The 16,021-nt window shown below is 46.1% G+C and overlaps 2 protein-coding genes across 2 annotated transcripts; both read left to right on the plus strand.

Annotated features, from left to right (window-relative positions):
- Positions 1–351: 351 nt before the first annotated feature.
- LOC115681984 (ferritin-like catalase Nec2) lies at positions 352–2,017 on the plus strand. Its single transcript, XM_030606097.2, has 3 exons — positions 352–877; positions 1,016–1,241; positions 1,524–2,017. Exons 1-3 carry the CDS (start codon positions 567–569, stop codon positions 1,902–1,904), a joined length of 918 nt encoding a protein of 305 aa, XP_030461957.1. The 5' UTR covers positions 352–566; the 3' UTR covers positions 1,905–2,017.
- A 7,458-nt stretch (positions 2,018–9,475) lies between these two features.
- LOC115681975 (protein LOW PSII ACCUMULATION 1, chloroplastic) lies at positions 9,476–14,545 on the plus strand. The gene is made up of 9 exons (XM_030606088.2): positions 9,476–9,761; positions 10,663–10,766; positions 11,501–11,636; positions 11,724–11,955; positions 12,116–12,273; positions 12,908–13,096; positions 13,406–13,506; positions 13,822–13,918; positions 14,191–14,545. The coding sequence occupies exons 1-9, from the start codon at positions 9,519–9,521 to the stop codon at positions 14,263–14,265; spliced, it is 1,335 nt and encodes a 444-aa protein (XP_030461948.2). The 5' UTR covers positions 9,476–9,518; the 3' UTR covers positions 14,266–14,545.
- The last annotated feature ends 1,476 nt before the right edge of the window (positions 14,546–16,021 follow it).

Below are 16,021 nucleotides of genomic sequence, written 5' to 3' on the forward strand. Positions count from 1 at the left end.
GTGTAGATGGCTAAAAGTGAACCTCATTGGACTCTCAGTACGTTTAGCTGCACAATATAAACCACTCCTTTCTTGGATCAACCATAGAGTTCCTTAGCTCGCATTGCTTGTACTAATCTTTGACATCTAATTCATTCGAGCTGTATGATTTCCGTGACGTAGCAAGGCGGCGTGCGCAGAAATTTCAGCTCGACGAGGCTCCGTGGCTATCTAAGGAGCCGGGTGTCCGCTGTCTTAATCGGAACTAGTTTGTTTTCCTACGCAAGAGAATGGGTGAAGCAAGGAAACTTCTCACTTATGTCTCAAAACCCTAATATCTCCATAAGGAAGAGAGATCATTTTCGATGAATATTTTGTACTTCTTCACAAGTTAAAAACTCTATCCTCTAAGACGGCATGTTTTCGGGGTATGGGTTCGCTAGTCAACATTGATCTTGGCAGAGACATGCAACTCAGCACCAACGTTGCGTCTATAAAACCTACTTTTCGTCCTCGTCCCATGAACCTCCCTGCGCATCATCTCCTTCGCTCAATACAAGGAAACTAATCCAACCTTTACACAGAACATGAAACCCTCGTGCTTCCGCGTCATCTTTCTTCTTCCTTTCCTCCTAAAACTTGGCTTGGTCGCCGGTAGCCGCGCGTTCTGTGGGCCGATCCCTGCTACCGATGCTGAGCTGATCCATGTCGCGATGAACTTGGAGTTCTTGGAGGCTGAGTTCTTCCTCTACGGCGCGCTCGGCAAAGGGCTCGACAGCATCGCACCGTACCTGGCTCTGGGTGGCCCACCCCCGACCGGAGGCAAGAGGGCCAATCTCGACCCTCTAGTCCAGCAGATCATCGAGGAGTTCGGCTACGAGGAAGTCGGCCATCTCAGGTCATTAGTCATCTAAAACTAGGATGCATATGCATGAATCTTTAGCTCTTTTTTCATTCAGTTTGGTATATCAGTTGAGTAGCCAATGAAAGAGTGAAGCTAAGCTACTGATTGTATCTTTGTGGTTGGGTATTTCAGGGCAATTTATACAACAGTAGGTGGAATTCAAAGGCCGCTAATAGACATAAGCGCGCACAATTTTGCAATGATAGTGGATGAAGCTCTTGGGCACAAATTGTGGCCTCCGTTTGACCCATACTTGGACACGGTCAACTATCTCTTGGCTTCATATCTCATCCCTTATGTGGGATTAACTGGTTATGTTGGTACCATCCCCAACCTTTCCAACTTCACCACCAAAGCCGTAAGTGCATAATTTCTCTCCATTTGACCTCGAAATGATCTTAATTTCAACTGTTTTGTAGTTTTGTTCCTAAAAAATTCAGAATGATTTGGCGTTGTTTCGTTCGATATTCTGAATTTCTTCGAAAAAGTAGCTCGTGCGCGATGCTTTCGCTTATATTTATAATACCGTGTTGCCATGTCACGTGTTTGATCTTGTCATAACTTACCGTCCTGGCTTTGATGTTGTTGTATACAATCAATCCCTTCAAGAGAGGTCGTCTGAGTTGCTTTGTGGTTGCAGCTCGTGGCGGGGCTCTTGGGCGTGGAAGCCGGTCAAGACGCGGTGATTCGGACGCTCCTCTACGAGCGGGCCCTCGAGAAGGTCGTGCCGTACGACATCACAGTGGCGGAGTTCACCAACTCGTTCTCCATCCTGAGGAACGAGCTCGGCATGTGCGGGATCAAGGACGAGGGCATCATCGTGCCCCCGGCGCTCGGGGCCGAGCAGAGGATCGAGACCAACGTGCTGTCCGCGAACAGGTCATCTCTGTCGTACCCGAGGACGCCACAGGAGGTCCTGAGGGTCGTGTATGGGACCGGGGACGAGCACATCCCCGGCGGGTTCTTCCCGGACGGCGCGAACGGAGAGATCGCCAGGAGATTCCTGGAGAAGAAGGCTTAGGGAACATCTGATGTATGGCTGTGGAGTGGACTGAATAAGTTTCAATAATCAGGATTTGTTTGCCGATTAATAGCTCATATGATATCAACCCAGATTGACGAGCCTTTCGCATTCATGTGGTCTACTGTATCATTGGAGTCCGCCTTTAATACCAAGAGAAAAGGATCTTGAAAGAAAAATATTCTTTTTGCTAGAGATTTCGAAAGACAATAGGTGCAATTTGAGTAAGTGAAATCTTAAAATGCCTGTCTATGGCAAAAATGCGATACTACGAGAGTTATTTCTGGTCGAACGTTCGCAATGTTGCATAGGTCCTAGTGTCACGGCCCGAAGAATTGGATCGTTCCTGAGGTTTTCTGGACGATGGACCGTGACCGACCCTTGGACAAGAAGGCGGGCCCCGAGTGTTCTAGTACTAGGGTTTTCTTGATGTATTCTAGAATACTCCTGGGGGCGATACGGTAATTGTACCCTCCCGTAATAAATGCGGTAGGTGGGGTAGTTGGGGGAGTACGATCTCGACCGTCGAGATCAGGGTAAGATCTACGGATACGGTCAGCCCGATACTTGTATATAATGGGGTCTCCTCCCCCTCATTTTATCATCTCTCATTCTCAAGAAGCAATAGAAAGTTCAGAGCTTCTCTCTCTAGAGTTTCTCTCTCTAAAGTTCTTGTGAGTGTGAGCGTGGGAAGGCTTACTTGGGAAGAAATTCCTAAGGCCGCACGGGTGTGGGAACGCTAGATCGATCGACCCGTGACAAGTGATATCGTAGCAACGATGGGTGAGGCGCGACCGAACCACGATCCGATGTATCGTCCCAAACCGAGAAGGGCGGAGGCGATGATCGTGGGAGGGCTCCCGAGAAGCAAGGCGCCAAGGCAAAGAAGGACCGTGCTAGCTCAAGTTCGAGGGATATGGTTGGTGACTTGGAGACCCGCATGGCGAAGGTGGAGATCGCCATGGCTGACGTCCAAGGAATGGTCGAGGACATGTCCGCACGTATCGAAGGAGGCGAGACCGGAACGGGGGAGCTTGAGGCCGAGGTGCTAGAGCTCAAGTCCGGGTTCGGAGAACTCCGAGGGGAGATGCTGGGCAACTTGACCGACACAACCAATGAACTTCAGCAACGGGACGATGCCTTGGAGGCCTTGGTGGAGGCTATGCGCGCGGAGATGACCGAACTTAAGGCGAAAGTCGCCGAAATGGAAGGAGCACGCGTGAACGGGTGATCACAGTGCAAGCCGATCCACGAGTGGACGCCCCAAAGCCAAAGGAGTTCAAAGGCTCACGGGTGGCCAAGGACGTGGACAACTTCCTATGGTACATGGAGCAAGACTTCCTAACAATGGGGATCACCGACAGGGCAATTCGGGTAAGTACCGCGGCTATGTACTTGTCTGATAATGCACTTTTATGGTGGCGTCGTAGGAGTGACGATCGGAGTGGTGAACCGATCACTACATGGGAATTGTTCGTCGAGGAATTCCGACGACAATACTATCCCGCTTATGCGGAGGAAGAGGCTCGAGACGAACTCCGTCGCCTTGAGCAAAAAGGAGGTGTCCGTGATTATGTCCGGAAGTTCTCGGAGTTGCTACTCCAAATTTCGTCCATGAATGATACGGAGGCCTACCACCAATTCATGGGTGGCTTGAAACCATAGGTTAAGCAAGAGTTAAAGCGGTGCAATGCGAAAGACCTTTCAACGGCCATGTCCGTGGCCGAGGCCCTGGTGGAATACAAATCGACTCCCGTAAGCAAGCCGGACACCCGACCGAGGGACAAGGGCGTTGGTGGGGGAGATCGTAACAAATTCCACCGCCCAGGTGGAAGCAAACTACCAATGGCCCCTCCAAGGGCGAGGCCAGAGTCAAGCGGAGGAGAACACAAGAAGGGACGTATCTTCAAGTGTTTCTTGTGCGATGGTGCGCACATGGCTCGAGATTGCCCAACTCGAGGCAAGCTAGCGGCGCTTGTCAAGGCACACGATGAGGAACGAGAGGGGACGCGACTCGGTTCGTTGCGAATTCTAAGTTCCATAAAGTCCAAGAAGGCAAATAAGCCTAAGGGCTTGATGTTCGCGGACGTGACGATCGGAGGAACCACGATGAGTGCACTCGTCGATACGGGGGCATCCGACCTATTTATCTCGGAAGAAGCCGCGAAGAAACTCAATCTTCGGGTTGAGAAAGGGGCCGGTTGGCTTAAGACGGTGAACTCCAAGGAAATTCCTACCAACGGGTTGGCTAAGGATGTGGAGTTCCAACTCGGACAATGGAAAAGCAAAGAGACGATCGAGGTAATTCCACTTGACGATTATGACTTTGTCATTGGCTTGGGATTCCTTGATAGAATAGATGCTCTTATTGTCCCATTTGCCGATTGTATTTGTATCTTGGACGCACGTTGTCAATGTGTGATCCCGGTCAACCGAGAGTCGGGTCGTGACCAAAAGATAATATCGGCAATGCAAGTTACTAAGGGAGCAAGAAAAGGGGAAGCTACTTTCTTGGCAACTTTTAAGGTTGAGGATCCGAAGGGTGAAGGGAGTGATGTCCCGACGGAAATAACCCGAGTCCTCGACGCTTTCAAGGACGTGATGCCCCCCGAGCTCCCGAAGAAGCTTCCGCCTCAAAGGGAGGTGGACCATAAAATCGAGCTCGTGCCCGACGCTCGACCACCCGCCATGGCACCCTACCGCATGGCGCCTCCCGAGTTGGAGGAATTAAGAAGACAACTCAAGGAGTTGCTCGATGCAGGGTACATCCGACCATCGAAGGCTCCGTTTGGTGCCCCGGTTCTATTTCAAAAGAAGCACGATGGATCACTCCGGATGTGCATCGACTATCGGGCATTAAACAAGCTGACGATCAAGAACAAGTACCCGATCCCTCTCATTGCCGACTTGTTTGATCAACTTGGAGGAGCACGATGGTTCACCAAGCTTGATCTTCGATCAGGATATTATCAAGTGCGGATTGCAAAAGGGGACGAGCCAAAGACCGCTTGTGTAACGCGGTATGGGTCATACGAGTTCCTCGTCATGCCATTCGGCTTGACAAATGCTCCGGCCACATTTTGCACACTCATGAACAAGGTACTCCACCCGTTCCTCGATCAATTTGTAGTGGTTTATCTTGATGATATCGTGGTGTATAGCCGGACGCTCAAGGAACACATCGAGCATCTCAAACGAGTCTTCCGAGTTCTACGGGAGAATGACTTATATGTCAAACGGGAGAAATGTGCCTTTGCACAACGAGAAGTTCCATTCCTGGGACACATCGTCGGGGGTGGACGTGTGCGGATGGACGTGGCCAAGATTAAGGCCATGGTAGAATGGGAGCCGCCGACCAAGGTGACGGATCTAAGGTCATTCCTTGGCCTTACCAACTATTATCGACGGTTCATCCGAGGATATTCGAGCATCACCGTGCCACTCACGGATATGTTGAAGAAGGAGAAACCGTGGGAGTGGACGGCCCGATGCCAAAGGGCGTTTGATCGGTTGAAGCAAACCATGACCGAGGAACCGGTGCTCGTGCTACCCGATCACGCCAAACCTTACGAGGTAGAGACCGATGCTTCCGATTTTGCTATTGGTGGTGTTCTTATGCAGGATGGACACCCGGTAGCATTCGAGTCGAGAAAGTTGAACGATACCGAACGACGATACACGGTCCAAGAGAAGGAGATGACCGCGGTGGTGCACTGCCTTCGTACATGGAGGCATTATCTCTTGGGATCCCGGTTCGTCGTAAGGACGGACAACGTGGCCACAAGCTACTTCCAAACCCAAAAGAAGTTAAGCCCGAAGCAAGCTCGTTGGCAAGATTTCCTGGCGGAGTTCGATTATGTGCTCGAGTACAAGCCTGGGAAGGCGAACTCCGTGGCCGACGCTCTTAGTCGAAAGGCGGAGTTGGTGTCGACCCTAACTCGTCCCGAGAATCCATGGAACGAGCGGATCAAGGAGGGGCTCAAACATGATCCAACCGCCAAGGCAATTCTCGACCACGCTCGGGAAGGCAAGACCCGGCAATTTTGGTGTGAAGGCGACTTGCTCTACACCAAGGGGCGACGGTTGTACGTGCCTCTCCATGGGAAGCTAAGGAAGGAAATCCTACGAGAGTGCCATGATTCCAAGTGGGCGGGTCATCCGGGGATTCACCGCACTATGGCGCTTGTGGAGGATCGATACTTTTGGCCTCACTTGCGCGACGACGTTGAGGCATATGTACGGACATGTCTTGTATGCCAACAAGACAAGCTTGAACAAAAGTCGTCGGCGGGGTTTTTGGAGCCACTTCCCATCCCGGAGCGTCCATGGGAGAGTGTCTCCATGGACTTCATTGTCAACTTGCCAAAGTCCGAAGGGTGTCGGACTCTTATGGTCGTGGTGGATCGATTTTCCAAGTACGCGACGTTCGTGCCCGCATCGAAAGATTGTCCGGCCGAGGAGGCGGCCAAGCTATTCTTGAAGCACGTCGTCAAATATTGGGGAGTGCCGCAAACGATCGTGAGCGATCGCGACCCTCGATTCACGGGTAGGTTCTGGACTGAACTCTTTAAATTATTAGGGTCGGATCTCAACTTCTCCACGAGTTTGCATCCTCAAACCGACGGACAAACGGAGCGTGTCAATGCACTCTTGGAGTTGTACCTCCGACACTATGTGAGTACGACCCAAGTGAATTGGGCAAAGTTGATCGATGTAGCCCAATTCTCCTACAATCTTCAAAAGAGCGAGTCAACGAACCAAAGTCCGTTCGAGATCGCGACGGGACAACAACCACTCACTCCGAGTACGGTTGCAACGGGCTATAAGGGGAGTAGCCCATCCGCTTTCAAGTTCGCCAAGGAGTGGCATGAGCAGGCGGACTTGGCGCGAACGTGTCTACACAAGGCCTCAAAGCGCATGAAGAAGTGGGCCGACAAGAAGCGACGGCACGTGGAATTCCAAGTCGGGGACTTGGTATTGGCCAAGCTACACCTTGTGCTCCGATACAAGGACGTGCATAAAGGGCTTATACGTCGCTACGAGGGACCATTCCGAGTGTTGCATCGAGTCGGGAAGGTCGCATACAAACTGGAACTTCCACCAAAGCTTAAGGTACATCCGGTATTCCATGTTAGTATGCTTAAACCTTTCCGTGTAGACGAAGAGGACCCGGATCGAGGGGAGTCGCAACGGGCGCCTCTTGGAGCGAAAACCTCCTATGATCGAGACGTCGATTTCATCATGGCGGATCGAGTTATACGGAAGAGATATCGTGCGCCGAAGCGTGAATACTTAATCCGATGGAAGGGTCTTCCGGAGAGTGAAGCAAGTTGGGAGCCCGAGGAAGCTCTTTGGCAATTCAAGAAACATATCGATGCTTTCCATGCCGAAGACGCGACGAGGGCGTCGCCCGAATAGGTGGGGGAGAATGTCACGGCCCGAAGAATTGGATCGTTCCTGAGGTTTTCTGGACGATGGACCGTGACCGACCCTTGGACAAGAAGGCGGGCCCCGAGTGTTCTAGTACTAGGGTTTTCTTGATGTATTCTAGAATACTCCTGGGGGCGATACGGTAATTGTACCCTCCCGTAATAAATGCGGTAGGTGGGGTAGTTGGGGGAGTACGATCTCGACCGTCGAGATCAGGGTAAGATCTACGGATACGGTCAGCCCGATACTTGTATATAATGGGGTCTCCTCCCCCTCATTTTATCATCTCTCATTCTCAAGAAGCAATAGAAAGTTCAGAGCTTCTCTCTCTAGAGTTTCTCTCTCTAAAGTTCTTGTGAGTGTGAGCGTGGGAAGGCTTACTTGGGAAGAAATTCCTAAGGCCGCACGGGTGTGGGAACGCTAGATCGATCGACCCGTGACACTAGGACCAACGATCATACTTTATTATTCGAATCATAACAAGGGTGATAATGCTGCAGCCGCTGAATCAATGTAATGTTGTTTTCGTTGTAATTTATTTTTAATCAATTAGTACACTTGCAATTTGTACATGTATATTTTTTTTTTTTGAATTCGAAGAGGTTTTTTATTTCATTCATGAAATTTGTGTGGTGTATTTTAATTAAATATTCAATATCTATTTTAAAATTAATTTTTTATTCATAAATTGTAATTTATGAGTTCAAAATTTCGTTGATTTTTTTTTTGAATTTTTTAAAGTAGAATCTTAATTTTTAAATCCAATCAAAAAAGAAAAAAACTAGCCATCGTTTGTGGGAAAATTGTCCAAAAGTTTTAAACTTATTGCACTTTTGCCGATTTAGTTCTAAACCTTTCAATTTTGCCAATAAAGTACTAAACATTTTCACTTCTTGCCAATTAAGTCTATCCGACAAATTTTGACTGTATAGTGTTGACATGGACGTCGACTGGCCTACGTGGCGCTGACGTGTCGTCTGTGGAAAAATTGTCCAAAAATTTTTAAACTTATTGCACTTTTGCCGATTTAGTCCTAAATCTTTCAATTTTGCCAATTAAGTCCTAAAAATTTTCACTTTTTGCCAATTGAATCCATCCGGCAAATTTTGACTAGATAGTGTTGACGTGAACGCCAACTAGCCTACGTGGTGCGGACGTTGATAATTTTTAATAATATTTTAATATTTTTAAAATTTTTTTTTTTTTTTTTTTTTTTTTTCTCCCTCCTCCCCCCCCTTTATATTTTTATATTTTTTAAATTTTTTTTTTTTTTTTTTTTTTTTTTTTTTCCCTTCCCGCCGCTCACCGAAGCGTCAGTAGGCGGCCGGAGGGGAAGGCCGACGAGGTCTTTTTTTTTTTCCCTCCCCTTCTTCCTCCTCTAGCCGGTCACGACATCAGCAACCGACCAAAGGGGAGGGCCAACGAGGTTGACCTCATCGGCCTTGGGTGAGCCTTGCCCTCGTCGGCCACTGGCAAGGTCGACCCTCACCGAGGCCGACCTTGCCTAACCAATCGTCACTAGGCAAGTTCAACCTCGCGAGCAACGGCGAGGCTCGACCTCACCATGGCTGGGTGAGGTCAGCCTCGCCAGTGGCCGACGAGGGCAAGGCTCACCTAAGACCGGCGAGGTCCTCTGGCCAATTCCCTACGTCAGCGATTGGCTGGAGGAGGAATAACGAGAGGAAAAAAGAAAAAGAAAATTTAAAAAATTGGAAAATATTTGAACATTATAAAAAATGTTCACGTAAGCCGGGCAGCGTCCATGTCAGCAATCTTCGATCAAAATTAGCCGGATAGACTCAATTGGTAAGAAGTGAAAATGTTTAGGATTCAATTGGCAAGAAGTGAAAAGATTTAGGACTAAATTAGCAAAATCGAAATGTTTATGACTGAATTGGCAAAAGTGCAATAAGTTTATGACTTTTTAAACAAATTTCCTCATCGTTTGTGGCCGAGGGATCGAGCAATTAGAGAAAATAAGAGTAAAGTTAAAAATAATCAAAAGAAAAAAAAAAGAAAAAGAAAGAGAAAATCATTCGCGTTTTTATATTTTATTGTCCATCATCTTATTCTGTTTTTTTTTTTGTCGAAATTTGTCATCTTATTCAGATAAAGGCTTTTGCGTGCATTCCAAATTTCCATTTTATTCATTATAATTTGGACAAGAAATTCTGTGGCTCTTCCATGGCTGTGGCTGCTCTGCCACTCAACCACCGCCTCCTCCCCTGCTTCTCCACCTCGAACCCGAGAGCTCGAACGCAGTCATGGCGCTCCCGGGGCAGAGAGGGCGTTCCCCAAACGGCGAGTCGGGCCCGTTTCTCCGTGACCAGTTGCTCTTCTTCTACTTCGCAGGCTCAGGAAGAAGAAGCTCCGGCCACGGCCGAGGCCTGCGTCAACACCGGTCTCCAACTCTTCTCTAAAGGGCGGGTATGAATTGCTCCGTTTTGTGGCTTTCGAGATGTAATTTCGCGAGGGTTCTGTGGTCTGTCAAGTTTGTGGCTTGTGCTTGTTCTTTGCTGAATATCAATGTAAAGTGCAAAGAGTTGTCGTTGGTTTGGTATTCGATAGTTTTAGATTTCAAGATTGGTCTTTGGTGATGATTATATAAGATGAGGAGGGTGTTGATGGTGATGGGATTAAAGGGTCTTGATTGTGATGCTATGAAATGAGTTCCTCAGTGGATTGCATTTGGAGTGTCGGGTCGGGACATGCTGATGTTCGCCGGGGTTTAATGCTCCGGAATTGCCCAGTATTTGTTGGATTAGGGAAGATTAGTTAAGGGAAAAAATAGAAATGGTACATTGAACAATGGTATCCATCAGTTTAATGCGAGTGTTCTGCTAACAGTAGCATGGTCGATGAGTCTTCGTTGCAGCAGGACAAAAGCGCGGTTCCTTGCTTTCCCGTGAATGAGAAGAACAATGTGCATTGGGACCGCGACTTTATGGCTTTCTTGTAATGTAGGTCTTGACTTTGTTATACTATTGACATATGTAGTTGTTCTGTGGGGAAATCTTGATTCCATGAAATGTTGATTCAATGAAGGATGAGAATAGCCTAATTAATTCCAGTTCTGATGGGCAGTCTGTGTGATTGATAGGCTTCTATAGTCTAGTCAAATTTGAAAAGCAACAATGGTCCGCTGACGTGTACTGGTTGGATGGACTCTACTCTAACTAACCTTGGTTGTGCTCGATAGAGAATAATGTCTCATTGTATGCTTTGATTACTTGGTCATATATGTTCAATTTCCTTGTGTGCGTGCTATGGAGGTGGAGAATAAGCAACATTCAAATCTATCTCATGCCAATGTCGCCATGACTTTCAGGTTAAAGAGGCACTGTCCCTGTTTGATACAGCCCTTACTTTAAATCCAAATCCTATGGAGGCCCAAGCTGCCCTCTACAACAAGGCATGCTGTCATGCCTACAGGTAGGAGGCAAGAGCTCGAGCTATGTTTTCTGCCCTAAATTGCAATTGTTTTGGCTTTCATTAAATTTTACAGCATTTATCATCTAGAAGACTAGCATAGTTTCCTTCTAAATGAATTGGTAGTCATTGTAAGAGTTGAATTCAGGAGAGATCTGTTAATACAATTTGCTGACCTTTAATTCTCCTCACTAATCTTTGATGTCAGCTAATTCAATATGTGTAAGAGCTTCCAGTAAGATGGTGGTACACTTCATAACGGCAAAAGCTTTTACATTTACACATTTCCCGATCAATTAAAAGGTCTCTTCTCTTTTCCCGATCATTCTGGATGGGTTTCTGAAATCTAAAAAATCTCCAAAACGTTTTACTCTCACTTCTCCAGTCTTTTGCAGCAGCTCTCTCTTAGCTGTAATGTAATTTTATTGGCTGAGACAGGATGCCCAAACGACTGATGAACGTTGGGATCGGATAATTAAGAGGCTGTTGCTTTTTAACTTTAACTCCATTTGTTTGATGATTGATCCACCTCTGCTAGGTCTTTAAGTCATTTAGAATGGCAGATCATTGAGCATAGCCATAATTAGGATGCTTGTCTATTGAATGATCTCTGTCCTTGACTTGACCCATTGAAAAGATACATTCACAAATTCTCCGATTTTCTTGTCTGGCTTTGTATTGGCTTATGTGATCAACCATTGCTAAGTTTTTATCTTCACATATTTTGTTTGTGAAAGAGGGGAGGGAAAGAAAGCTGCTGATTGCTTACGTACAGCTTTGAAGGAATATAACCTCAAATTTGGTACGATTTTGAATGATCCTGACTTGGCATCATTCAGAGCCTTGCCTGAATTCAAGGAACTGCAGGAAGAGGTCTCTTGCTAATTTGAATCTAACATTCATTCTCAGAAGGTTGAAATTTGTGATCACTATGCTCAACTCTCTTCGTTAGATTTACAGGCTAGACTGGGTGGAGAAGATATAGGCTACGGTTTCCGCCGAGATCTGAAACTTATTAGTGAAGTTCAAGCACCTTTTCGTGGGGTTAGAAGATTCTTTTACGTGGCTTTCTCAGCGGCTGCTGGTATTTCCTTTTTCTTTACCATACCCAGGCTCATTCGTGCAATCAAAGGTGGAGATGGTGCTCCTGATCTCTGGGACACTGCGGGAAATGCTGCAATTAATATTGGAGGTAACCATCTGGCCTTCCCTAATTATGCAGCATTCTGCTGAAGACTACAAGCCTTTTAAGTATTAGTATGGTGTTCGTGCCTTACTATGAATACTTTGGAATGCTAGATTGAGATGGAAATTGCTTTAAGTGACTAAATTTTTTAACCAGCAATCTGCAGGCATCGTTGTTCTTGTGGCGTTGTTTTTCTGGGACAATAAAAAGGAGGAAGAGCAGCTTGAACAAATATCCCGAAACGAGACCTTATCAAGGTTGCCACTGCGCTTATCCACTAATCGAGTGGTTGAACTCGTACAGCTTCGGGATACAGTTAGGCCTGTCAGTATCACAGTTCCCTCTTCTTTTAAATTTTCCATCTGTCTCTGTTTATTTTCCCCTGGAGTCAACTTTGGTTTCACATTGTAAATGTTTTCTAAATTGAGAGTTCTTTCAACAGTTCTTAAGGAAAGATTACATGCATTTAGAGTGGACATATCTTTTTGACTTTCTTCCATGGGCGAGATCACAGCATCTTTCTCCTCAAGAATATTTGTTCATCTCATGGTTTGTTGACACAACTTGCGCTGCTCATGAAACTTTCTGGAGCTAATGGAGAAGGAAACTTTCATCCCTTTTTACTTTCTTTAGGAACTTTTGTCAATTATCATCAGCATCGACAATAAAAGATTGAAAGGTCTCTAAAAGGGTACTGCAGAATTTGAATATAACAAAAGTCTTAAGAATAGATATCTATGGAATCTTCTTCTTTTGTAGATCTTTGCAATATAGGATCCGAGTATAACAGAAGGTTATGTGCGTCTTCACTTTTTTCCTTGCATGTGTACGAGATGCAAATCATAAATTTTGAAGTCAAGATCCAGATTCCAGAGTCCAATGAAGAAATGTTTAATCATCTGAGCTGCTTATTGGCTGGTTTCTTTGGTTTTTAGTTTCATAAGACATGTTCTTGTAGGTTATTTTGGCTGGGAAGAAGGAGACCATTGCGCTAGCCATGCAGAAAGCAGAGAGATTTCGTACTGAGCTCCTTAGAAGAGGTGTTCTTTTAGTTCCTGTAATCTGGGGTGAAGGTAAGGCTGCACCATTGGAGAAAAAAGGGTTTGGTGCTTCTCCCAAAGCAGCGGCTGCTCTTCCATCTATTGGGGTAAGTTGGTGTGACCAAAGGCACATACTAGTTGAGTCATTTCATCTTTTTAGGCGATGATTCACTAAACGTGTCGCACCATTCTAAGAATATTCACGATGATGATTGGTCGAGTTGAAGTGAGCTGTGTATTTCTTATGATCTTGGATAAGTGCTTTTCCTCCCAAGTTGCACTGCCATTTATTGATTCACATTTGTGACTGATAGCATGGAAAATTTATCACATTTTCGTTTAGGAAAATGAAGTGTCAGAGTTTCCATATGCTTCTCTTTTCACTTTGATGATGCACATGGTGAAAACAATGGCAGGAAGATTTCGAGAAGCGGGCTCAATCTGTAATTGCACAATCGAAATTAAAAGCAGAAATCCGTTTCAAGGCGGAGGTCGTATCACCTGCCGAATGGGAAAGGTGTGTTCATGTTTTTGCTTCCTTTTTTTAAATGTATTTGAAGGGGTGCAACAAATCAATAAAAAAGACTCTTGTTCAAAGTTTTTGATGGCAATATCTCTGTCCTTACCAGAAATCGGTACTTTAAGTCTAATGAGCTCGTGCTGGCCCCCACCACCCTCAGGGTGTGGGTTTAGCCCTACATCGGAGTTGCGTGTGTGCTAGTATTCATTAAACGATGTTTGAGGTTCGAGTAGCACGGTGCTTTTACTCATTCTCTGTCCTCCTTTTGTCCAATATAAAAGGCTAATGAGCTTTTTGCCTGGACATTATTAGGTGGATTAAAGATCAGCAGAAATCTGAAGGAGTTACTCCTGGTGAGGATGTGTACATAATATTACGACTTGATGGTCGTGTACGGAGATCGGGCAAGGTAATTATGACTCATCCATCCTGTTTAAGTATTTATGTGACAGATAGGTCTAGTTCTTTGGTATGCTTCCCGATCAATCTTTACAACGACATTTTGGCGGCTTTTTTTTAACCAAATAATGATATATCTCTTATAGATGTTTAGGACTTCGAAGAGAACCTAGATTTGGCATTTGGAAACTACCGTTAGATTTACTTCAAAAGTAGATGGATATGCGAAATCTCTATAAATTCCCCTTTTGTTGTCCCTGAGAGTCTCGCATGTTTTCGCAGGGTATGCCAGACTGGCAGCAAATTGTGAAGGAGCTGCCACCGATGGACGCATTGCTGAGCAAGCTAGAGAGGTAGATGCAGTTGCTTCTGTTAAATGTTAATTCATGGTGGAGATAATTTAAGATGGGCTATCGCCATGTGTGCTTGCTTTCTTAATGTGAGCTTCATAGCTTCATATTTCCCAAATCCGGTGCCAAGCACAGAATCAATGGGATACTAATTCAAGAAAGTCGATGTCCGACACCGTACGAGCCCACTTACACTTCCTGAAACAGTCTCTAACGCGACTTATGTGATTTAGTTTGTTGAAATTTTCCAAGGAAATGAAATGAAAAGTATTTGATCTGTTCTGCCTGAGCCTAGTCTTCCTAGCGGTGCGTCTGGGCCTTGAGGTTAGGGGTGAGCAAGATGGACCGCCCAAACCGGGACCGGACCGGACCGAACCGACCGGTTGGTCCAGTTCTTGGGAATATCGGTCCGGTTCCCGGTTCCTAAAAGTGGAACCAGTTTCCAGGCTGTCCAGTTCCCGGTTCTAGGGTGGGAACCAAACCGGACCAGACCAATAAATATATATATTTTTCTAATTTTTTCATTTATATATTTATTTACTTTTTAAAATTTTTGAAAAAAAATAGAAAGCCTAATCTAATTTCCCCAATTCTCTCTTGCCTTTACCAATAAGTGATTGGTCCCATTGGAACCGGTCTGGTGATCCGGTCCGATCCACGGTCCCAAGACTAGCCGGTCCGGTCCCCGGTCCTAGAAACGGGGAACCGGTCCTCCCGGTCCAATTCCTGGTTCTTGGGTTGGACCAGACTGGATCGAGAACCGCTCACCCCTACTTGAGGTGTTGATGTTGGTTTCGACATTGTCTCTGCTCTTTCTTTACATGGTTGTATGATTCTTTGGTTCATCTTCTTACCATCCTAAGCTGCAATTCCTGCCCCTTTCACATGACTTCTTCAGGAAACTGACATTGTGCTTTAGGTAAACTTAGCAGTGCATTAATCTAAACCTTTGACAAATTTATCCCTCTCGCTTATAAGGCGGACCTCATCAACGAGAGACCTAGAATCCCATGGAAGGAGTGAGTGTATTTCAGGAATGCACAGTTTATTTCTTCATTTATATCGGCCCCGACTTGCAGATTCAGATTATCGTACTTTTAACCTCGATTCGAATACATTCGGAATGGCGGGTAAAGTTAGATTGCAACGAGAGACCGAGAAAAACCATTACATTGTCCATGGCCAAATCCTCATCACACATCTTGTGATGATGCTCGTCGTCTTGAGCAGCCACCGAAGCAGACGGCCACCGCGACCCGGGTACCTACTTCGAAAGCCCAATGCTAGGGATCTCTTGCAAAGTGCACGCCAGAAAGCGAGAAGGAGATGGATTCCGAGATCAATAGGCGCATTTTATCAAGCACCAACTACATTAGCTACGATGTGCTGAAACCTAATAAGACGGCGTGCACAATAAGGGGTGCGCCTCTACTCCGACCGCCACGCCGCTGCAAATCCTTACAGCCTCGGCTGCGCTACTTATGCTCGATGCCGTTGCCGAGATTTACGTTATGCCTCGGATTCTGCTTTTGTGTTTCTTCTTCTTATGGGGTAAGGATCCATACTATTGTTAACCGAGGGTTTGGACCCGACTTCTCGCCACTTAAAAAGGAAAATCGATCGCGGGGGTGGATCAATTTTACAAGCTTAGAGTATCACACGGCGGTACTCGATGAAAATCGTCGCGCATTCCGCTATTCTTTCGCCTCTCGTCCGGGACTTACAAGGAAAATGTCCAATTTTGTTGACAAAATAGGACTTAA

Source organism: Syzygium oleosum, unplaced genomic scaffold (assembly GCF_021117445.2).
Source record: "Syzygium oleosum isolate NSW1041296 unplaced genomic scaffold, Sole_v2.1 Sole_v2.01, whole genome shotgun sequence".
NCBI lineage: Eukaryota > Viridiplantae > Streptophyta > Magnoliopsida > Myrtales > Myrtaceae > Syzygium > Syzygium oleosum.